This window comes from Hyla sarda, chromosome 4 (genome assembly GCF_029499605.1).
Source record: "Hyla sarda isolate aHylSar1 chromosome 4, aHylSar1.hap1, whole genome shotgun sequence".
NCBI lineage: Eukaryota > Metazoa > Chordata > Amphibia > Anura > Hylidae > Hyla > Hyla sarda.
The window spans coordinates 37,181,542-37,206,050 of NC_079192.1; the positions used below are offsets into that span (position 1 = coordinate 37,181,542).

At 40.7% G+C, this 24,509-nt stretch overlaps 1 protein-coding gene across 7 annotated transcripts in view; it reads right to left on the reverse strand.

Annotated features, from left to right (window-relative positions):
• Positions 1 to 271: 271 nt before the first annotated feature.
• PDE4A (phosphodiesterase 4A) overlaps positions 272 to 24,509 on the reverse strand; it is a 1,221,221-nt gene continuing 1,196,983 nt past the window's right edge. For all 7 annotated transcript variants that reach the window (XM_056570564.1, XM_056570566.1, XM_056570568.1 and 4 more), the window contains 7 exons: positions 21,864 to 21,962; positions 19,638 to 19,802; positions 14,165 to 14,264; positions 13,577 to 13,731; positions 12,995 to 13,117; positions 10,429 to 10,611; positions 272 to 8,947 (listed from right to left, as the gene is read on the reverse strand). In XM_056570564.1, coding sequence (XP_056426539.1) covers positions 8,558 to 8,947; positions 10,429 to 10,611; positions 12,995 to 13,117; positions 13,577 to 13,731; positions 14,165 to 14,264; positions 19,638 to 19,802; positions 21,864 to 21,962 — 1,215 coding nt within the window. In that variant the 3' untranslated portion in view covers positions 272 to 8,557. The remainder of the gene's footprint in view (positions 8,948 to 10,428; positions 10,612 to 12,994; positions 13,118 to 13,576; positions 13,732 to 14,164; positions 14,265 to 19,637; positions 19,803 to 21,863; positions 21,963 to 24,509) is intronic.

Below are 24,509 nucleotides of genomic sequence, written 5' to 3' on the forward strand. Positions count from 1 at the left end.
GACAGCAATGGTGTCCCACCTCAGGTCCATCTCGGATGTAGGACCAAGCAGGGGACCAAAGTAGGGGAGTATTTATAATTTTTTTTTCTTTACATCACCCCCAGCTGAAAACAAAAAGAACACACTATAAAAGCCCTTCCCCCCCATCACATAATTGTTATATGGGAGATGGGCCCCTATGACACTGGTTGTATCCACTTCTAATATACACTATTACAATGAGCGACAGAGAGTTGTGGGGAATAGACAGAGACTGGAGGAGTGGTTATGATTCAGTTCAGAAGCTGTAATTCATGATTTGGTAAGGTACAGAGGACAGTGCAATGTGATACAACAATTTCAGAAATAACGACTCTACAATTCTCAATTTGTCTATATTACACCATATAAATATACATAGAATGCAGCTATGTGTCTCACCAGGAGCATTGACCGTATCAGCACCTCTCAAACCTGAGGCGCCCACCCATAGAAGAAATGTACAATCTTAACATTACATATGTACAAAAAAAAAATTCATTATATTTCCATTTTTTTTATATATATTTTGTTTTTGTTCATTATTTTAAACCAACCACTCGCAAAACGGAATTAAAAAAGAAAAAAACAAAACTGTACAAGAACCATAAAGGATTCAATTGAGGCTTAACCCCTCCACTGCCGGATGCAGGAGATCTATGCTCTGTCCCTCCTTTCCAGCAGAGAAGGGGGGAAACTCCACACAGCCCCCGAGGACACCTTCGATAACACAGTTTTGTAAAGTCCCTCCGGGGCTGCAAGAGTTAATTAATAAGTGATGGCTAAAATAGAAAAAAACAATTGCTACAGTACTGTGTACAGAAATGGCATTTCATCGTATTATATTTTCAACGCTAGTCTTTTTTTTTTTTTCCTAACAGGTACAAATTTTCAACACTTTTCATATCCCAAACTAGACGGTGAGGAGACATGGTGGCCTCTCCACTGGTTGTAGACGTCACCTAATTGCTAAAGACACATCAAAAACACATGGAAATTGAGGAAAGGCAAAAATAAAAATACATAAAAAAAAACATGACAAATTACAAGAGGTTTTCAAATGAAATGTTCCTTTTAAATCTTTTTAGGATGGATTACCAGAGACATTAGACAATCAATGGCATGTGCCCAGCTGCTTATGGCCCCTCCCATAGACTTGTATTGAGGGGGCTGGAGCGTGATGTCATAAGGGGGGGCTATGATGTCACAAGTTCCCGGCTCCAGCGTTTGGCCATAGGTTATCTGTATGATCCAACAGTGGAGCAACAGTTTTTGATACATGGACAGTCAAATAAATATCTGATATTAAAAGAGGGAACTGCTGTGGGCACAAACCAAGCCCCAATCTTGACCAAGCTGGATTTTCAAGATTGTAAATCTACATAATTTTTTAGTTTATACTGGCAAACAGAATACTAAATGCCAAAAGCTTAGACTGGGAGTAAAAAAGGAACAATTTTGGGATTATGTAATGTCTCATGTATGGCAAAATTAACAAATCTTACTGATCTGTAAATGCGATGCAATGTCAACCCCAAAGAAAATAGGCTGGTTGCACTGCACATAGAACTTCGATTCTGGGCGTAAATGTTGGTACCCCTGAAATTTTTCAAGAAAATGAAGTATTTCTCACAGAAAAGGATTGCAGTAACACATGTTTTGCTATACACATGTTTATTCTTTTTGTGTGTATTGGAACTAAACCAAAAAAGGGAGGGAAAAAAGCTAATTGGACATAATGTCACCAAACTCCAAAAATGGGCTGGACAAAATTATTGTCACCCTTTCAAAATTGTGGAAAAATGTAATTGTTTCCAGCATGTGATGCTCCTTTATACTCACCTGGGGCAAGTAACAGGTGTGGGCAATATCAAAATCCCACCGGAAAGCAGCTAAAAAGGGAGAAGTTCACTTAGTCTTTGCATTGTGTGTCTGTGTGTGCCACACTAAGCATGGACGACAAAGAGGAGAAGAGAACTGTCTGAGGAATTGAGAACGAAAATTGTGGGAAAATATCAACAATCTTAAGGTTACAAGTCCATCTCCAGAGATCTAGATTTGCCTTTGTCCACTTTGCACAACATCAAGAAGTTTGCAACCCCTGGCACTGTAGCTAATCTCCCTGGACGTGGACGGAAGGTGTATATGCAGGATAGTCCGGATGGTGGATAAGCAGCCCCAAACAAGTTCCAAAGATATTCAAGTTGTCCTGCAGGCTCAGGGACCATTAGTCTCGGTGCAAACTATCTTTCGGCATTTAAATTAAATGAAACGCTATGGCAGGAGACCCAGGAGGACCCCACTGCTGACACAGAGACATAAAAAAGCAAGACTACATTTTGCCAAAATGACCTTGAGCAAGTCAAAATCTTTCTGGGAAAACGTCTTTTTTTTTTTTTTGTAAAGCACATCATTCTACTGTTTACTGAAAACGGAATGAGGCCTACAAAGAAAAGAACACAGTACCTACAGTGAAATATGGGTGAGGTTCAATGATGTTTTGGGGTTGTTTTGCTGCCTCTGACACTGGGTGCCTTGAATGTGTACAAGGCATCATGAAATCTGAGGGTTACCAACGGATTTTGGGTCGCACTGTACAGCCCAGTGTCAGAAAGCTGTGTTTGCTTCCGAGTTCTTGGGTCTTCCAGCAGGAGAATTACTCCAAACGTGTCAAAAAGCACCTAGAAATGGATGGCAACAAAGCGCTAAATCCCATTGAACACCTGTGGAGAGATCTTAAAAGGGTACTCCGGTGCTTATACATCTTTTCCCCTATCCAAAGGATAGGGGATAAGATGCATGATCGCGGGAGTCCCGCCGCTGGGGACCCCCGGGATCATGCACGCGGCACCCCGTTTGTAATCAGTCCCCGGAGCATGTTCGCTCCGGGTCTGATTACAGGCGACCACCGGGCCGGCAGCGTGTGACGTCACGCCTCCGCCCCTCAATGCAAGCCTACGGGAGGGGGCGGGATAGCGTGGGTCCCCAGCGGTGGGACTGAGGGGCAGAGCATGGGTCCCCAGCGGCGGGACTCCCATGTTCAGCCATCTTATCCCCTATCCTTTGGATAGGGGATACCCCTTTAAAATTTTTGTTGGGAAAAGGCGCCCTTCCAATAAGAGAGACCTGAAGCAGTTTGCAAAGGAAGAGTGGTCCAACAGTCTGGCTGAGAGGTGTAAGAAGCTTATTGATGGTTATAGGAAGCGACTGATTTCAGTTATTTTTTCCAAAGGGTGTGCAACCAAATATTAAGTTAAGGGTGCCAATAATTTTGTCCAGGTTTAGGTCCAATACACACAAAGGGAATAAACATGTGTATAGCAAAACATGTGTTACTGCAATACTTTTCTGTGAGAAATACTTCATTTTCTTGAAAAATGTCAGGGGTGCCAACATTTACGGCCATGACTGTATTTATTGAAACAAAAATGACATCTGACCCCAGAAGTGACCCATCTTTTACAGTACACATTTTAATACCAGTGAGTGGATAGAACCATTATTCTGATGGCATTGCAATCCATCAGAATGTAGAACACTGGGGCTATAACAATCAGATAATACTACAATAAGAGAAGAAACATGGACAAAAGATTTCTCTAGGAGCTAAGCCTAATAGTATTTAATACTGAGAAACACCAGGGACACATCGTGAGACTGTGACAAATGCTGCCTAGAGGCCAAGCCCTGCTCTATGTATGGACACCTTAAAACCATACAACATCCTTTGGCGCCAGAAAGCAAACGGGGCCTTCCTTGTTTATTAAGTATCATGCCAGGAGCATCTGGGGAATGTAAAGATGAATGCGGAAATTCCACTGAGCGTAGCTTGTTAGTACAATACAGACAGGAATATGGTGGATGTGTGTAACCTTTAAGGGGCCATGAATTTTGAGTCTGCTATGACTGCTTACAGGGAATAATAGATTTCCAACAACACAATGTAGATCAGAGTTATGGTTTAGTGTTCCGTTAAATAAAGGCAAAATTCTCCAAGAAATTCCATTGCATTGGGAAAAGTATCTTAATATTTGCTGACCATGAGGGTCATGTGACCTTAGGATAAGGGTTACAATGTATAACAGTGTTGTTTTTATGGTAAAGCTATTACTTAGTACTCGTTTGGCTGTGTCACCTATGATGGGTACAATGATATCGGTGGGTCCACTATGGTAGGCAATCATAAGAACCAGGATTGTCCATATAGTTTTAGCCTCATACACTCCCTGGTGTCTCTCAGTATTATGATAAGGTCTGGAATTAGACAGTCCAGTGTAATCCCTACCTTGCTACGAAATATCTCATTGTCCATAACATTTGTAAACGTATGGCTGCCTCTGAAAAATAAAAGTGACATGTCCCCATTTATTAGGAATCTAAGTAATCAGGTAGATGGATGTGGCTTAGAGGATGATCACCATTCAGCCTCACCTAACATTTAGGCCTCCTATCATCACTTAGCCCTTTCAGACATTGCTGGAATCTGTCTCAATTGGCTTTTTTTGTGTGAAAAACAAAAACGATTCATGAAACAGGATCAACTATAGACCTTCATCCACACTGTATATGAAAAGCTATGATTCTCTTGCTACCTGTTGACCAAATGTGGGTTGTAGGATCAACTAGGACAGAAGAACACTTGAATAATACACTAGATCGACCCAAACACGTAGGACAAAGTTTACAGCTGTGCAAAGTTCATAAAGTGGTAGCACACACACACTCACATATTTATTTAGTGCAGGCTCGCTCACTTGGAATGAAATGAGAAACGAGCAAAAGTATGAAGATTCTCGAGATGGTGTGAAATGATGGACATGTCTTCCATGACTGTGAATGGCTGATCTATTCCTCAATACAGGTTAGTGTCACAGAAAAGGCTGCAGTATATAACTTCTATAAGTAGAGCATAAAGTGCAAACCTTAGACCTTTTACAAAGAGAAACTCAACACAAGGCAACACGCCTCAGAGGCCATTGGGATCATTTTACATCAGTGGTTCATAAACCCAGTCCTCCAGGCTCAGTCTTGGGGGCTGAGTTGGGGACCATTGCTCTACCCTCTTCAAACCTGCTTTTAGAGGGTATATAAAATATTTTCATAAAACGTTAGACTTCCCAGTAAGGTATTGCCTAACAACCTTACACCCAAGAGCACTTGTCTGTTCTTACCATGACTGGGTCTCTTACTCAAGACTATATAGTGACAGTGAAAACTGACCACTGCTACTTGAGAGCAAATCATGGGACCTGCACCGGTGTGGGCCATTACTTTACACCTTGGGATAAATGGACAATTATCGCAAACATGATAATTGTCAAATTTTTACATTGAGACACCTCTACTAAAGATTAACTGGTGGGCACAACAGGATAGACTTTATAACTACCTATCTCCCCCCTTAAGTGCTAGTTAGTAAACCCTCATTCTAGCACACTCAGGAGGCACTAAAGTGTGTCATGTGGCCCCTCTTAGTTCTGCTGATTGGTTGACAAGGCTCACAAAGGGGAGGAGTATATATTAGGCATCATTTTCCAGTCCAATGCTTGGGGATTCTTTTTCCCCACTGGTTCAGCTTTCCCAGGTCATCTTACAGATGCTATGGTAGAGGCTACTGTAAATAATTGTACAGTACTATTGAAACATAGTTAAGTTTTAAAGGTACTCACTGTTTTCTCGATTTGGATCATCCATTAAAAAGCCTAATGGTGTAAAGTAGTGGTCCCCAACCCAGTCCTCAAGGCCCGCCAACATTCTGTTTCTTTTTCAGTTACTCTATTGGAACAGGGACAATTTCAATCCTGTTTGTGAGCCTAGAGGACCAGGTTGGGGGACTGGTGTAAAGCATGCCGGATTGCCAGCAGTCGTCTGATTCCCTTGGTACCTTTTATAGCCATAATGTGAGAGATTGTTCATGTAAACAAAAGACGCCAAGGGATTCAGATGTCATATCTCCAGAGTGGTGGAAGGCCCCCTTCCCCACCTTTTCCTCAGAGATGCCACCACACACTTACAACATTTATTTTTATCCCACACTCATACAACCACGTTTCCCAACACTCCAGGCACACAAAAGGTCCTCCATAGCCTCATTCTCTAAGTACAATGCTCTGTTTTTATAATCTTTGGAAGGATGCAAGCCACATAGGAAATAAAATATATTACAAAATAAAAACACAATGTATGTGCCAAATGGTATTAAATATTAAAAAACTTTGTTTTGCGCTCTCCACCCTCTCGCCCTGGACAGCCCTTTCACATGAAATAAATAAAAAAAACAATGATTCGCGAGATTATGGACAACACATTTTGGCTTTTAAGGCAGATGTAACTATAAATAAATACTGCTGTCTGTAAGCTGCTTCTCTATGGCCAAATATGTGTTCAACGCAGCCATTTTGGTGTGGCTATTATTTAGGAGAGTTGCTATTCACCACCACCACTGGGAGATGAGGCAAACCAACTTCAATTAGGATACTAAATGCGTTATGAGTTGACAGTCCCATCCAATAGCAAACTACATCAGGGGAAAGTTGGCTTTATGGAGCCTGGTGGGTATTGGGCTGACATAGAAGCTGGTGACTGTTTTTTAGCGATAGGATACCAAGTTTAGAGATAAACTTGACTGAAATGCGTTAGAATTGAAATCTATATAGGGCAATGAATGAGTGGTCATTGCTAATACTGATCATGGGGACATGGGAGTGGGTCCTGTGTCCAGACATGTTGCCCAGGTTTGGCGAGGGGGTTTCCACACTATAAATAATTATTAATTAAATTTGATAAAAATGAAGGACCACTATACATCAACCATAAGGCATCCTATCTGTGCAGACACTAAACCAGCAGAGAGGTGAGGTCCTGCAGGCTGAGAGCTATTAGAAATCCAGCAGACTTAGGAACGCAGTGCCCCTCTCCTAGGGCGACAGAGGAACATATAATCTGGCAAGATTAGTTCTAATGATATTACAGTAGTAAAGATCAGGTACAACACAAAGGATTTTTGACATATATTCATCTTCCGTAGAGGCAGCTTACAGACCTGCAAAAAATTTTGGCAAGAAAAATAATACAAAAATATATTTTAAAAAAATATGCACGCACACAATACAACATAAAAAAAGAAAAAAATAAATAAAATGTAAAAGAAAGTAATAAACTGCTGGTGGAAAGTCAATGTATTATATCCCTCGCCCCCTTCAAAACCACCCGCCCCTCCCCCACAGACACTTTTGCAGCTTGCCGTCTCCTAAAAAACGCTTTGCTGTGAGTGTATTGCCAGTACGTGCAAAAATAACAAAAAGTACAGTTGAGGAAGACTTTCAGCCAAGCTGCAAGAGGCTTCTACATTGACAATCATTCTGTTCCCCGTCTATTAGTCCTTTTTTTTAATTTTTTTTTTATGCTCTCGCTGCAACCTTCTATAAATCTATGGCGTTGACGTGGATCTCGTGAGAGAAGGCGATCGATAAATAATAAGCATTTAGAAAATATATATTATATATATAGATATATCTATGTTACGAGATTAGAGAGAAGGATAAATTTAAATAAAATATTACTATTTTTTACGTATTATTTTTTTTCTCCTTTTTCTTTTATACCAAAAAAAAAAAAAAAGTGTCTGTTGGAGGCTAAAGGATTCCACATTCATTTACAGTTTGGCTACCAAACAGAGGGTGACAGACCTTCCCCTTGCGTCTTGTGTGACCTCTTACCCCTTGGGGAGAATCTGACCACCACACACGCGTTTTATAGGTCACATGGAACCTTGTAGGACCGCTGCTGCTCACCGATTACCCAGAAGCCTTTGCCATGGGAGCGCCATTTTGCCACACAACTAAAGACACAAAAATACATATACATAAAAGGCACACCCCTTCCACAGTCCTTGTGATTCCTACTTCACCCCTGAAAATAAAACAGATAAAAATAAAAAATACAGTATAATCCACAGGAGTGGCCCCAGCTTGACCGAGTGAGTAGAATTTTCTTTTGTAGTTTTACAAAAAAAATAAAAATAAATACAATAAAAAAATTGACAACGTTCCACTGTAGGAAATAAAAAAAAAAAATTATGTATGTTTTTCAGTTTAGTTCTCAATGGGTTTTTGTTCTTTTTTTTTCCATTATCCTGAAAAAAAAATGGCTTATCACTGCATGCGCAAATATATAGAAATTAAAACTTGTTTTTCGCTTGTTGCATCCGTTTGAAAAGGGAAAGAAAAAATTGAAAGGGAAAAAAAAAGTATTAAAAATAAAATAAGTTACAGTTCTTTTTTGTTTGTAGAGTGTGTTGTAACTTTCTTATGGCAACAAACTCCTATTCTGTGCAAAGTATCTGAATCTACAGTAATTGTGTTTGTTCCCCTTGAGAATACAAAAAAATACAACAAAAGACAAAAAAGGAAAAAAAAAATTTAAAAAGCAAAAAAATAAATAAATATGAAACTGGAAATAAACCACATTTTGATCTCCGTGTAAAATAGTTCTTTGTTTTATCAAGTTACGTCTTTAGAGTTTTAAGTGTCATTAAGGTTCAGGACTCCACCGGAGAGGTGTTGTCCGAGGAGTCCTCAGTCTGTTCTACTTCTCCTTCTTGTATTGTCGTGTCCTCCTCAATGTCTGGATGATGCTCAGAGATGTCAGGACTCTGGAGAGGACCCTCCTCTTCCTCAATGCCACTATTCCTGTCCTTGTCAGATTCTTCCCCTTCTTCTTCCAACGTCAGCTCAAACTGGAACTTATCAATGCAGGATTCCTCATCCTTGTCCTGGTCATCCGGTGGTGGTGATGGACTCTGGGGGATCATGCCCTGGTACCAATCCCTGTTGTCCTCCAATGTGTCCAAGATATCCTGAGCGTCCGGGTGTACGAGGTCTGACCATGTCTCCCACAGAGGGTGGACAATATAGTCAATGAAGCCAACCTAAAAAATAGAAAAGGATCCATTACTTTTGTAATTATGGCCACATCAAACCATAAAAGCATCCATAGGTGTAAAGATTCTCCCCCGACTGGATGAGAATTCCAATAGTCTTTGTGATTCAAATGCTTGTCAGGATAGGAGTCTACACAAACACACTTCCCTTGACATGAAAGATGGGTTGGACAGGTTATATCCTATGCTCTGGTAGATGATAAGCGTCATCAGAAGTGCCTGCCAGCTGCTTAACGCTTGCCTCTACTAAAACATCATGTCCTTTCACCAGAGGGCAGGTTTATAGGAAAAAGGGGGAAAGTAACTGTTCATCTAATATGCGGAAGAGCAACAGGTACACATGACCTAATTTGACAGGAGCCATAGAGCCATGTTGGTAAGAAAACTTGAATATTCTATGACCAGTTGAGTCATCTCTGACCAGTGGTCTTGTCTTTGAGATGATAAAGGTCCAACTATTGACAAATGTCTTATTGATTATTTAGATCAGTGAAGAATCTGCTAACTCACATCACAAAGTGTCCTAATTTCTAACAATACCAGAACTATATTAAAACATGAATAAAACGTATAAAAAAACTTGAAAATATATAAAAAATGTGGGAGCTCGACGTTAAAAAGAGGGAAAACCTATACCGAGGATACTGCGTTGCACATACCAGTGTGCCAAAAAAAGAGTACTAATAGTATAAAAAGGGAGGCGGTCCTGCTAGGCTAGGCAAAAAACTTGGTTAGATTAAACAAACCCCAGAGTTAGATTAGGATAGACAGAACCTCCTGAATCTCTCTCCATGTCCTAATTTCAACACCTAAAAAGCAGTGAATGGCTTAATTTTGGAAGGTTCTCGAAGCTGATGCCTCAGCTTTGATCCAGTAGTTGATCATAGTAGGTCTATGCCAAACCCATGTATCTAGTGGTCCCAGGGTTAGAGCCCCAGCTGTGACTTGGCAATGGACACCTATGGTTGGACTTTCTACTGCGGCTCAGCACACGTACTTGGATAGCAGTACAGAAACATGACACCACGATGTCCATCAAGTCTGTTTCATCTGTGGCCAAAACACCCTGCAAAATGTTCTGCTGGCATTCTAATATGGCCTTGTGTGATGACTGGAAGCTGATGGAAGTATTTATTCTGTAAGTAACCCGTGGCTTCCCGGCTATAGGCTGCCAAATGTTGCCGAGAATACTGAGCAAGAGGGCCACAGGTTTATTGTCTCATGTTGTATTAAAACTCCAACAAGTTGGACGATACAGTGTAGTATAACGGATCTAAGTATATAACTAGTTGACAAAGGTATGGTTGTCATAACCTAGTGTTGTCGATTCATTACACCCCTCTGCCTATCACAATAAAAAAGCAAGATTAGTGGATCTATATAACGTGTGCGGTTTTGCATATCCATCTGCCTATCTACCTTTATATCTACTCAACTTCTGACTTATCTAATTACCCACTTATCCTCACCTGTGATTTCTCCACAGAGGCCGTGTGCTTGTCACACATAGGGCTGATCTCCATCCCCCTTTCTCGCTCTTTATCACCTTGTCTGAAGAACTCCTCCAAGATGCGGTCCGTCCACTGACGATACAGCTCGAGTGGTTTGGTCGGGTTGCTGAGATCAGCGCAATGCACCATATTGCGGAGGACCTGTGGTGAGGGCAGAAGCCAAGGGCAAATCCAGTTAGAGCGCTATCTAATGGTAGGAGGTAGGTTGATGGTCTATACTTTGTCCTGAATTTTTATCAACCAGAATAGATTTCAAGCAGTACATCCCGATGACCCTTCATCATGTTAATATCACCATGAGTTGTAAAGTGTGACAAACTCTGCTTTGCTACATCTGTACATTAAACACTCTAAGGCTGCGTTCACACCACCTTTTGTTAATACAGGGAACGGATCCGGGGGAGTGAAAACCGGGTGCTCCTATACCCCAGCAGGACCAGGCCCGCATCTCATTCATTTGAATGAGCCGACCAGAGTCTGATCGTGACGGCTAATTATTGCCCCGTATCCGGTTTTGTGACCGGAACTAAAACCGTGGTATACTCAGTTTTAGGTCCGGTCATAAAACCGGATACAGGGCTGGGGTACGGGAGCACCTGGTTTTCACTCCACCCCATCCGGATCCGGTCCCAGTATTAACAAAACGTGGTGCGAACACAACCTAAGACAAGGAACTCAAACAATATGCCTTAAAAAAGAAGATGTTTTATGGAAACATAAGTGCCTATACAGTAATAAAGTAAATATAAGTGCCTATACAGTAATAAAGTAAACATAAGTGCCTACACAGTAATAAAGTAAATATAAGTGCCTATACAGTAATAAAGTAAATATAAGTGCCTATACAGTAATAAAGGAAATATAAGTGCCTATACAGTAATAAAGGAAATATAAGTGCCTATACAGTAATAAAGTAAATATAAGTGCCTATACAGTAATAAAGTAAACATAAGTGCCTATACAGTAATAAAGTAAATATAAGTGCCTATACAGTAACAAAGTAAATATAAGTGCCTATACAGTAATAAAGGAAATATAAGTGCCTATACAGTAATAAAGGAAATATAAGAATCTATACAGTAATAAAGGAAATATAAGTGCCTATACAGTAATAAAGGAAATATAAGTGCCTATACAGTAATAAAGGAAATATAAGTGCCTATACAGTAATAAAGGAAATATAAGTGCCTCTACAGTAATAAAGAAAATATAAGAACCTATACAGTAATAAAGGAAATATAAGTGCCTCTACAGTAATAAAGGAAATATAAGTGCCTATATGGTAATAAAGTAAATATAAGCGCCTCTACAGTAATAAAGGAAATATAAGTGCCTATACAGTAATAAAAGGAAATATAAGTGCCTATACAGTAATAAAGTAAATATAAGTGCCTATATGGTAATAAAGTAAATATAAGTGCCTCTACAGTAATAAAGGAAATATAAGTGCCTCTACAGTAATAAAGGAAATATAAGTGCCAATACAGTAATAAAGTAAATATAAGTGCCTATACAGTAATAAAGGAAATATAAGTGCCTATATGGTAATAAAGGAAATATAAGTGCCAATACAGTAATAAAGGAAATATAAGAATCTATACAGTAATAAAGGAAATATAAGTGCCTATACAGTAATAAAGTAAATATAAGTGCCTATACAGTAATAAAGGAAATATAAGTGCCTATATGGTAATAAAGGAAATATAAGTGCCTCTACAGTAATAAAGGAAATATAAGTGCCAATACAGTAATAAAGTAAATATAAGAACCTATACAGTAATAAAGGAAATATAAGTGCCTCTACAGTAATAAAGGAAATATAAGTGCCTATACAGTAATAAAGAAAATATAAGAACCTATACAGTAATAAAGGAAATATAAGTGCCTCTACAGTAATAAAGGAAATATAAGTGCCTATATGGTAATAAAGTAAATATAAGCGCCTCTACAGTAATAAAGGAAATATAAGTGCCTATACAGTAATAAAAGGAAATATAAGTGCCTATACAGTAATAAAGTAAATATAAGTGCCTATATGGTAATAAAGTAAATATAAGAACCTATACAGTAATAAAGGAAATATAAGTGCCTATATGGTAATAAAGTAAATATAAGTGCCTCTACAGTAATAAAGTAAATATAAGTGCCTATATGGTAATAAAGTAAATATAAGTGCCTATATGGTAATAAAGTAAATATAAGTGCCTCTACAGTAATAAAGTAAATATAAGTGCCTATACAGTAATAAAGTAAATATAAGTGCCTATATGGTAATAAAGTAAATATAAGCGCCTCTACAGTTATAAAGGAAATATAAGTGCCTATATGGTAATAAAGTAAATATAAGTGTCTATAGGACTATTCAAATTATCAACAGTCAAGTTCAATTCCCCCTTGTTGGCTTTGTCTACCTGTCCTAAATATACATGGTACAGTAGACTGTTTCCCTGTATAGGGGAATATGAATATCATGTATAACACACACAACCTACATCCCATCCATTATGTAAGGACTGGCACTCACCTGTATCCTGTCTGTGTAGTTATCTAGCAATAAGACACCAGAACTGGTCACCTTTTTGGTCTCCACCATGGTCTTCAGATCCGCTAACAAACTCATGTGTTTGGACATATCTGTTGCTAGGACCTGGAAGGTTAGAAGAGAAAATATATTATTATATATATTTTAGACCCTGATCAATCAAAACTTTTGACATGTCGCTGTGACGTCTCAAAAGTATTTTTTTTTTTAAATGCCATGTACACTTTAATATAATTTCCACTCTCTGGTTCATTTTCCTGTCACCCCCACCTGTCCAACTTTAATCCTATGACAGCGAGTTAGTCAGACTGTGTCCACATTGGGCTTGACCCATGTATTATTGAAGGGAAGTAGGAAATGTACGGTGCAGATCAGTCATACAGTGTATGTTGGCTTGTGTCCAGCAGAATGATGGAGAACAGGGATTCCTGCCGGGAAGCTAGTGACTTATAAACACCTTTCACAAGGAGTTATAGGATTATGTGGAGGTAGTAGTTGCCCTCACACCCAGTGGGAGGCCCATAGGCCTATCTTCTACATATGAAGCCAGCAGCGTCTTCTTACCATGTCAATCACCATCTTCCTCATCGACTGACGCTGGCGTTTTGTCAGGTTCTGGAAAATGTCACAGTTCTCTTCCTGCAGGAGCTTGAATCCCACGGCCAGATGATGATTCTCCAGCACCGACTCGTCATTGTACATCAATGCCAGCTCTGAATCTGAGTGTGAGAAAAAGGGTACCGGTCAAGGACCAGGGCTCCAGAGTGCCACATGTGGCCATAGTGGCCCACAAGTCATCCCCATGACCTACACTCTATCAAAATATAGTATCACTAACTACTATAGCTTAAAAGCTAGCTGTAGGCCGGCAGTGCTCCTACCCCAGAGACCTAGGATCCTGGTGGTCCTTGGTATATTCCGTGCTGTAGAGGCATAGCCAGGCTGTACGTACCATATGCAGTGTGATACAGCTCTGCAGTCATCTATCTAATCCTACAACTCCTTTTATTACACATATGGCGGAGCAGGGATTGTGCCCCCTGGTATTACAGGACAGATGTTCTGCGTTGTCTTTAGCCACTTGTGCGCTGCAGATTTTTCCCATTGACACACACAGGACATAAGCTCTTTATCTGCACTGGATCCACTTACTTGTATTAATAAGAAACTGATTGGAAACTCCAGGGTGGTCGACGTCATGAATGGCAGCTGCAAACACCGCCGCTAAGATCTCCAGATCTGTAAACACCGCCTGGCAGGGGACAGAGAGGGGGTTACTGAACATGGATCATATACATTGTGACAAAGACAAAGCTATAGAGGGTGCAGTAGTAGTCACATCCTGGCCCTAGGTACCTTCTTTATCTTCTATAGGATATATGGTAGGGAGGGACACTTTTACAGGTTTTGAAGGAAGCATCAGCAAAGGCAAGTGCTCCGCAGCGACGTCACAGCTTACACAACCTCACGGGTTGTATGATGATTACAAGTGTTCTGTGCAAAAGGTTGTGCGACAATTTCAGTAAATTAGTTGTGAAGTCCTGGTCCTCAGCAAACAGTCGCCGACTATCAAATAGTAACATGTTCCTAGAACACTGCTGTCTAGGCAGGTCTGTATTAGTGTGCACGTTCTATATGTGTATCTGTGTTGTATGAATTTATAAAGTGAGTAGTGTTTATGGATTTTTTTTTTTTATGCATCTGTATTTATGTTTACCCGCTTTTATGTATGTGTATTGTATCCAAAAATAAATATATATATATATATATATATATATTATTTTTTATTTATTTATTAGTATGTGTGTGCAGGGTTTATTTACAAGTATATTTAGTGTTTTTTTAATCTGTGCATAGACTATATGTGTTCATAATGTTTATGTATTTGTGGGTCTCTCTTTATATGTGTTTGGTGTTTATGTGTAGGTGTGTAGTGTTTAGGTTTTTGTGTATCTCTTTATATGTGTGTAGTGTTTATTTGTTTTGTTGTATTTACTTTTATACATGTGTGTAGTCTTTATGCAGTTTTTTGTAATTTTATCTCGTGTATTTATTTGTGCAGATACAGTATCTTTATGTGCGGGAAGTGTTTAAGAATTTCTCTCTTTCTGTGTGTATGTGTTTACCTAGGTAGGTGTGTGTGTTATTTAATTATTTAACAATTTGTTTTTCTTTAAGTCTATTGCATGAAATTATGCTGGGGGTCATGGTTGGAGCCACAATTATTAAAGCAATATGACTGTAAACTTTATCATAAGAATCTTACATACAAACTGCTTTATATTGGGGACAAAGTTTTACTGCTCTGTGTGCCCAGATGATTATTATACAGAGAGTAATGATACATTGGTATAGAAGACAAGCCAACCATGTTGTACAGTGGTCCATGGTATAAAATTCCCAAAGGATTTCCCAGGGTATTCAAATTATAACCACAAATTCCCACTTGGGCTTTCCCTCCTGGGACAAAAATCTCCTTTTAATAGGGATCTCCAACTAAAATTATTAATCTTTATTAATCTTCATTTTAAAAAGTTTTTATAACCAAATAATGTGCCACTTACACCTTACCCTTGACGAAGCTGCTTATGCTCAGCGAAACGTCGGGGGTGTGTAGGGTGTTCATAGCTAATTATTTTAATGAGCAGTCAGAGTCACCAACAATAATAAAAATATTGACTGGTCTGAACTAGTGAATATCCCCAGTGGGGGAATGAAATATAGAAGATCCCAGTGAGGAGAAATCAGACCAAGTCATTTAATGACAATATAAGTTGGGACTTTGGTCCTTATAAGTGACTTCTGTACTGTAATTTTAATAAGCACATTATTATTAAGTTTCAGCACATTATTTGGTTATAAAAGCTTTTTAAAATGAATATTAATAAAGATTAATAATTTTAGTTGGAGATCCCTATTAAAAGGGGATTTTTGTCCCTGGAGGGCTGATTCAGCCCAAGTGGGAATTTGTGGTTATAATGTATGTGGTATAAGGCCTTGACCTGTGGCTGGAGAACCTCAATCAGAAGTCATGTCTTTCTGGCTGCACATAAGGGACACATGTAGACATCATATTTCCCATGCAGTGACTCTTTCCCTTCATGTTAATATATTATTAAACATGACTCCGTCTGACTGAATGGGCTGAGGGTTTTGATGTCGGCACTCTGGTCTAGGGAGAAGGATGTGTCTACGTAATCAGGTGCCGGATTGTGTTACTTGTGACGTCCATGTTGCCATCTCCATCTGTTTACATTGTACATTATTAATATTTTCATGATAGACTGTAACTCCATCACAGACCTGTACACTGCTAGGTAAGGTCGTCGGTAACGTTTTAGGTATCAGTAGAAGAGTCTTTCTTCTCAACACCTTTACTGATCTGAGGTTCTAAAAACCCATAGGTTAGACAAGGGTTAATCTGGAAATCAACATGGCATTTTCCGTTAACACCTTAAAGGGGGTACTCCGCTGCTCAGCGTTTGGAACAAACTGTTCGGAACGTTGGAGCCGGTGTGAGGTGGTTTTTTGCGCCCCCTGTAGATCCATGCGTCCGCTCCTCCCCCAGCTCTCCGAACATTTCCGAAGCTAGAGCTGGGGGAGGGCAGAGCAAGGGGAGGGAGGAGGTTCACGCACCCTCCCTCATCTCGGCTGGACGCAAATCTCTACGGCACGCCCCCTCCCTGAGGACATAGATTGCCACGGCAGGTCCCCTCCCTCATCTCCCCTCCCTGAGGACATAGATCGCCACGGCAGGTCCCCTCCCTCATCTCCCCGAGCTGAGGACCTAGAGCAGTGCTCCCAATGAGCTCTATGTGTAAAGGGGGACATACGGGCTAAAGGGGGACATTTAGCCTGAACAGTATGTCCCCCTTTACACATAGAGCTCATTGGGAGCACTGCTCTACGTCCTCAGCTCGGGGAGATGAAGGAGGGACCTGCCGTGGAGATCTATGTCCTCAGGGAGGGGGCGTGCCGTAGAGATCTGCGTCCAGCCGAGCTCAGGGAGGGGAGATGAGGGAGGGGGCGTGAACCTCCTCCCTCCCCTTGCTCTGCTCTCCCCCAGTTCTAGCTTCAGAAATGTTCGGAGAGCTGGGGGAGGAGCGGACGCATGGATCTACGGGGGCGCAAAAAACCACCTCACACCGGCGCCAGGAGCTTGTGATGTCATAGCCCCGCCCCCTCATGACATCACACCACACCCCCTCAATGCAAGTCTATGGGAGGGGGCGTGACGGTTGTCACGCCCCCTCCCGTAGACTTGCATTGAGGGGTGGGGCGTGATGTCCTGAGGGGGCGGGGCTATGACGTTACGATCTCCCGGCGTCGGCTCCAGTGTTCGGAACAGTTTGTTCTAAACGCTGAGACGCGGAGTACCGTTTAAGTACGCAGCCCATTTTGGCCTGGAGGGTAAACGAGCTGTTTCCGTAAGGGGTTAATGGAACATAAAAGCAGGACACACAATTTTCATTTTTGCATTTTCATTTTTTCCTCCTCGCCTAGGAGGCATGTTTTTGCACAGCCAATTGTACTTTGTAATGAACAGTGAAACCAAAAATTTATTATTTGTTGGAGGATATTTAAAATAAAACCTAAATTTTGAAACTTTGGGGGGGGGTTTGTTTTTAGGCAGCGCTCTTTATGGTAAAAAATTACATGTTCTCTTTATTCTGTTGGTCAATCTGAACAGAACAATACACAATTTATGCAGTTTCTATTATTGTACTACTAAAAAAAATTTCTTTGTCAAACTTTTATTAAACAAAATCAGTCGTCTATACCTTTTCAAAATATGTTTTTTTTACTTATTTACTTATTTTTGTAAAATGAGAAAGAAAAAAAAGATGATTTTGTTTTGTACTAGGGAGGGGCTTTTATATACAGTATTTAAAAAAAAAACTTTTTTGACTTTTTTTTTTATTTAATTTCTTTTTTTTTTTTTTTTTTTTTGTTATTTTATTTATTTTTTACACTTTTTAAATCCCTATAGGGGACTATTATATGCAATACTTAAAGGGGAATTCCAGGAAAATTCTTTTTTTAAATATATGAACTGGTTCCAGAAAGTCAAACAGATTGGTAAATTACTTCTATTAAAAAATCCTAATCCTTTCAGTACTTATGAGCTGCTAAAGTTGAGTTGTTCTTTTCTGTCTAAGTGCTCTCTGATGACGCCTGTCTCGGGAACTGTCCAGAGTAGAAGCAAATCCCCATAGCAAACCTCTTCTACTTTGTGCAGTTCCCGAGACAAGCAGAGATGTCAGCAGAGAGCACTGTTGCCAGACAGAAAAGAACCACTCAACTTCAGCAGCTGATAATTATTGGAAGGATTAAGATTTTTTTTTAAATAAGTAATTTACAAATCTGTTTAACTTTCTGGAGCCAGTTGATATATAAAAAAATGTTTTTTCTTGGAATACCCCTTTAAATAGCATTCACTGCATAATGCTATTGAATAGCATTGATCAGTAGATCGGCAATACAATGATGCAGCCTACCAGAGCCGGGCTGTATCTGTAGAATGTTGACCTGGAGGCAGGTAAAGACACCCTCCAGCACTATTTTAGCTTATCAGACCCCTGCAATCATGTTACGGGGATCCAAGGAGACCCTGAGCTTACCAGTAGTAGTCATTTATTCCCTTAGATGCTGTGATCGGCATAGATTCTGGCATCTAAAGGGTTAATGACAGGCAGCGATTGTATCTCATTAGCGGTGAGTGCCCAGGTACTAATAATAGCAACCACGCACTGCCTATAAAGCAAGAGTCATAGGCATTTCATTATCCAGGACATACATGTATGCCCTTGATCGTGGAGTCCAAAGGCAAGGAGTACATGTACGCCCGATGCCGTCTAGGGGTTAACATGCAAGTTCTCCTAAGAGATGACAGACCCACCAATATAAATGTAGTCTATACCTTGGTTGAGTTTATTCCTCCAGACCATGCTGGAGATGACCATTCACTCTGTAGCAGACTACAACACCACTGGTACCCAGCAGTACCCATACCCTGGCACCAAGTTGCACAAGGATGGATAAGCTGAAGCGCAAGGCTTGCTGCGGATGCCAGCAGAGCCGCTCATACAACTCAAGATTATAAAGTACAAGTAAAACAAGAGCGAAAATGCGAAGAAAACATTGTTTTTAGGAGTAGGTTAGGTAAGGCCCCTTTCACACTGCCATTGCTCCCCATGAAGAACGGCAGTCAAAGTCTCTTTTTTATTTTCATGACAGGGAACAACGGGTCCCGGCGGCTCCCATTTACTATTATGGGGGTGGCCGGGCGCCATTACGAAGAGCAGGAGAAAAAGACGGCACAATCAGTTATTTTTCTCCCACTATTCTGCCCGGCTCTCCCACTATTCTGCCCGGCTCTCCCGACGGCCGTTACGGCCGTCGGGAGAGCTGGGCAGAATAGTGGGAGAGCCATCGGGAGAACCAGGCAGAATAGTGGGAGAAAAATTACTGATTGTGCCGTCTTTTTCTCCCGACGGGCGTTCTTGACGGCCGTGTTCTAACGGCAGTGTGAAAGAAGCGTAAAACCACTTTTTTGTGCCTAAGAACAATTCTAACCAATCCAACCATGAGAAATTCCAGGGGGGGGGGGGGGGGGGGGGCTTACGTCTAATGCTGGAGTGGAGAGAAGCACGTGGGTGGACTGCGTGACATCAGCGGCGTGCAAGCTGTTGTGGTACGCCACGTCTGCATGGTAGTGATCTTCTAAGGTCATCATGTAAGTTATTAGTGTGTCTACAGGGATCTTAAAGGTCTTGCACAACTCTCGCTCCTGTGGGAAAAGGAAAGCCAAAAAAGTTTGGGTTAAAGGAGACCAAATGGAGAAGAAGACTGAACTTATTAGTAGCATAGTTAGCGACATTTCTGAGCCCCGCCTGTGACTGACCACTTTGGGCGAAATTCAGATAATCCCCACCGTGTTGTGGGGTCCTGAAGTATTTTGGTTTCATTAGTCATGGTCTGAGTGTTCAGACCACCCCCCCCTCCGATCTCTAGATATAGCTGGGGGAAGCACGTTGTTAAAGGGGTACTCCCGTGGAAAACTTTTTTTTTTTTTTTTTAAATCAACTGGTGCCAGAAAGCTAAACAGATTTGTAAATTACTTCTATTAAAAAATCTTAATCCTTCCAGTACTTTTTAGGGGCTGTATACTACAGAGGAAATTCTTTTCTTTTTAGATTTCTCTGATGTCATGACCACAGTGCTCTCTGCTGTCATCTCTGTCCATTTTAGGAACTGTCCAGAGCAGGAGAAAATCCCCATAGCAAACATATGCTGCTCTGGACAGTTCCTATAATGGACAGCAGAGGTCAGCAGAGAGCACTGTGGTCAGGACATCAGAGAAATCTAAAAAGTAAAGCATTTCCTCTGTGGTATATAGCCCCTAAAAAGTACTGGAAGGATTAAGATTTTTTTTTATAGAAGTAATTTACAAATCTGTTTGACTTTCTGACACCAGTTGATAAAAAAAAAAAAAAAAAAGTTTTCAACGGGAGTACCCCTTTAAGCGCTTCACTCCCCAGCTCCAGCGATCTCAGTCTTGCGTCTTGATGCCCAAGATGAGCTCCATGGGCTTATAATAAAAATGGTCTCATGCAGTTATATGGAGATCGAACTGGGTAGTAAAGTGCTCAACTGCACGCTTCTCTCAGCTATATTTAGAGATCATTGGGGGCCTGAACACTCAGACCCTAACCGATCAAAACTTTTGACATGTCCCTGCAACATGTCAAAAGGTATATATAACAGGGCCCATTAAAGGGGTACTCCAGTAGAAAACTATTATTTTAAACCAACTGGCGGCTAAAAGTTTTACAGATTTGTAAATTATAATGTAGATAAAGGTAAAATCCAGCTCACCACCCCGTCTGCTGTGTCACGGACATGTGTGGACCACACGTCTTGTACAATGAAGAAAGAAAGGTGAAGTCCAGCACAGCGGCATGCAGTAAAAATGTATTTCTTTATTTAAGCTTCATATAGACAACAGCATCAAACAGCATCAAAAACCTTTTGATATTGTGGTCTATATGAAGCTTGAATAAAGAAATACGTTTTTACTGCATGCCGCTGTGCTGGACTTCACCTTTCTTTCAGATTTGTAAATCTTAATCCTTCCAGTACTTATCAGCTGCTGTATGCTCCACAGGAAGTTCTTTTCTTTTTGAATTTCCTTTCTGTCTGTCCACAGTGCTCTCTGCTGACACCTCAATGGACAGAGGTGTCAGCAGAGAGCACTGTGGACAAACATAAAGGAAATTCAAAAAGAAAAGAACTTCCTGCATAGTATACAGCAGCTGCTAAGTACTGGAAGGATTAATATTTTTACATAGAAGTAATTTACAAATCGGTTTAACTTTCTGGCACCAGTTGATTTTTTTTTATTTTTTTTTTATAGTTTTTCACTGGAGTACCCCTTTAAGCCACCAGCAGACAATGTCTGCCGGTTGCTTACCCCCCTCTTCTCACTGAAAACTCATGTACACTCCGCTAAACTGAATGTGCATGTGTTTGAGAAGGAATAGTTGTCAGCTGAACAAGTGTTTTGTGTATGACCTCCCCTGGCCATCACGATGGGTAAAAGAAGGCCATGGAGCCATGAATAAGACATTACATGATCGCTCACTATCACCATCCAACCATTCTCTAGGTCAGTGTCTCCCAATCATGGTGCTCCCAGCTGTTGCAAAACTACAACTCCCAGCATGCCCGGACAGCCAACGGCTGTCCGGGCATGCTGGGAGTTGTAATTTTGCAACAGCTGGGGGCACCCTGGTTGGGAAACCCTGCTCTAGGCCAACACCTATGCCCCAGTACTTAACATACAACTCACCTGAAATATGGTGTACATGATACAACTCAGCGGACGGTTATTGGAATATTCCGCAACTCGGAAGATATTAAGGCCCCACTTGTTTAAATTTTCTAATTCCTGGAAGAAAATAGCAAAAGAATCATAGCAAAAATTAAGACAATAACACAGTATAAAATGTGCAAAAATGTACATTTCCAGACTCCTATACATAGGCTGGGGTATGAGCCCTGGCATTAAACAAGCTCAGCTGGTGGCGCAGCCGATCCTGTAGATAAGCCTTAACTATTTCCTGGAATACTACATCACTTTAAAAAGTTCTTTTTTATTAATTTGACACATACAAAAATATAGGACACAATCTACGTTTTAATGATGGAAAAACCCCTTTAAAGGGGTACTCTGGTGGAAAACATTATTATAATTTTATTTTTTTTTTTTTAAATCAACTGGTGCCAGAAAGTTAAACAGATTTGTAAATTACTTCTATTAAAAAATCTTTACCCTTCCAGTACTTTTTAGCAGCTGTATGCTACAGAGGAAATTCGATTAGACTTTTTTGTCTTGTTCACAGTGCTCTCTGCTGACACCTCTGTCCGTATCAGGAACTGTCCAGAGCAGCATAGGTTTGCAATAGGGATTTTCTCCGGGCATCAGGTGTCAGCAGAGAGCACTGTGGACAAGACAAAAAAAAGAAATTCAAAAAGAAAAGAATTTCCTCTGTAGTATACAGCTGCTAAAAAGTACTGGAAGGGTAATTTTTTTAATTTTTTTTATAGAAGTCATTTACAAATCTGTTTAACTTTCTGGCACCAGTTGATTTAAAAAAAAAAAAAAAAGTTTTGCACCGGAGTACCCCTTTTAGGGTCTATTCACACGTACAGTATCCTGCGCAGATTTGATGCGCAGGATTTCAAGCTGTGTTCAGTCATTCAGTTTACATTGAAATCTGCAGCAGAAAATCCTGCGCATCAAATCTGCTCAGAATACTGTACGTGTGAATAGACCCTAAAAGTCGTTTCCGCCTTCATATAATTCCTTTTTCGTTAGGAAGGACACCGAGAAAAAAAAAAAAAAAAAAAGCTAACAACATGGCGATATGCTGCCCAGATCCCCAGTGATCAGCAGGGAAACTCAGCATGAACTGTTCAACTTCTCTGCAGCACCACCACTGGAGAAATGAGGAATTACACAGTTGCCACAAAGATCAATGTGCTGCTCATATAATGCAGGTCCTCCAAAAGGAAGACATTCTTTGTAGCTGCTCTACTAATAAAAGTAAGAAATATTGACTGGATATTGGGTTTATGGTGCTTACCCTATTGTTGTAAGGTACCTGTGATATAGTTTTGACTCTGGTACCAAGTTTTAGCAGGGCTATGAAAAACCAAAAAGTGTCACTAGGGCACAAATTAACCAGGAGGTGGCAACATATGAGGAGAGCCATAGTTTGGAGGTTCAAGGGCCACAAATGGCTTCTGAGCAACTGATTGGGAGAAACTGCTTTAGTGGATGGAAAGACAGTGCTTAGTGATATGTATAGCATTTAGGTAAACCAGTGTTTCCCAACCAGGGTGCCTCCTGCTGTTGCAAAACTACAACTCCCAGCATGCCCGGACAGCCTTCGGCTGTCCGGGCATGCTGGGAGTTGTAGTTTTGCAACAGCTGGAGGCACCCTGGTTGGGAAACATTGAGGTAAACTATGGCAAACTGTGGTGCTCTTATGTATTCTATCACCTGGAGGTTATTGCAGTAGCCCTGTATCAACCCTGGTTTGTGGTGATCTCCTGGGAAGGACATCGCCTCCTGGGAAGGACATCGCCTCCTGGGAAGGACATCGCCTCCTGGGAAGGACATCGCCACCTGGGAAGGACATCGCCACCTGGGAAGGACATCGCCACCTGGGAAGGACATCGCCACCTGGGAAGGACATCGCCACCTGGGAAGGACATCGCCACCTGGGAAGGACATCGCCACCTGGGAAGGACATCGCCACCTGGGAAGGACATCGCCACCTGGGAAGGTCATCGCCTCCTGGGAAGGTCATCGCCTCCTGGGAAGGACATCGCCTCCTGGGAAGGACATCGCCTCCTGGGAAGGACATCACCTCCTGGGAAGGCCCCACCAGCCTGTTATTACCTATAGCCATGCCGAAAGTGTTTAGGCCCAGTATAGACCACTTGAAAGCCTTTCATTTGTGAAGGTCTTAGCTAGTGTTGAACACGAATATTCGTAAAGTGAATTTTTATCACGAATATCGGCATTTCGCGAATATTTACAATATAGTACTATATATTCGTAATGCCGAATATTCGTATATTTTTTTTGTTTTTTTCACATGCAAATTTTTATGCAAATTTTCATGTTTTGTGTTTTTTTTCACATGCAAATTTTTCCATGCAAATTTTTATCACGAATATCGGCATTTTGCGAATATTTAGAAAATAGCGCTATATATTCGTAATGCCAAATATTCCTTTTTTTTTTCACATGCAAATTTTTAAGCAAATTTCCCATGCAAATTTTCATGTTTTTTGTGGGGGTTTTTTTCACATGCAAATTTTCCATGCGAAAAAAAGTGAATGAACATAGCGAATATGCAAATTTCGCAAACATAGGACGAATAATCGTCAATATATTTGCGGAATATCGCAAATTCGAATATGG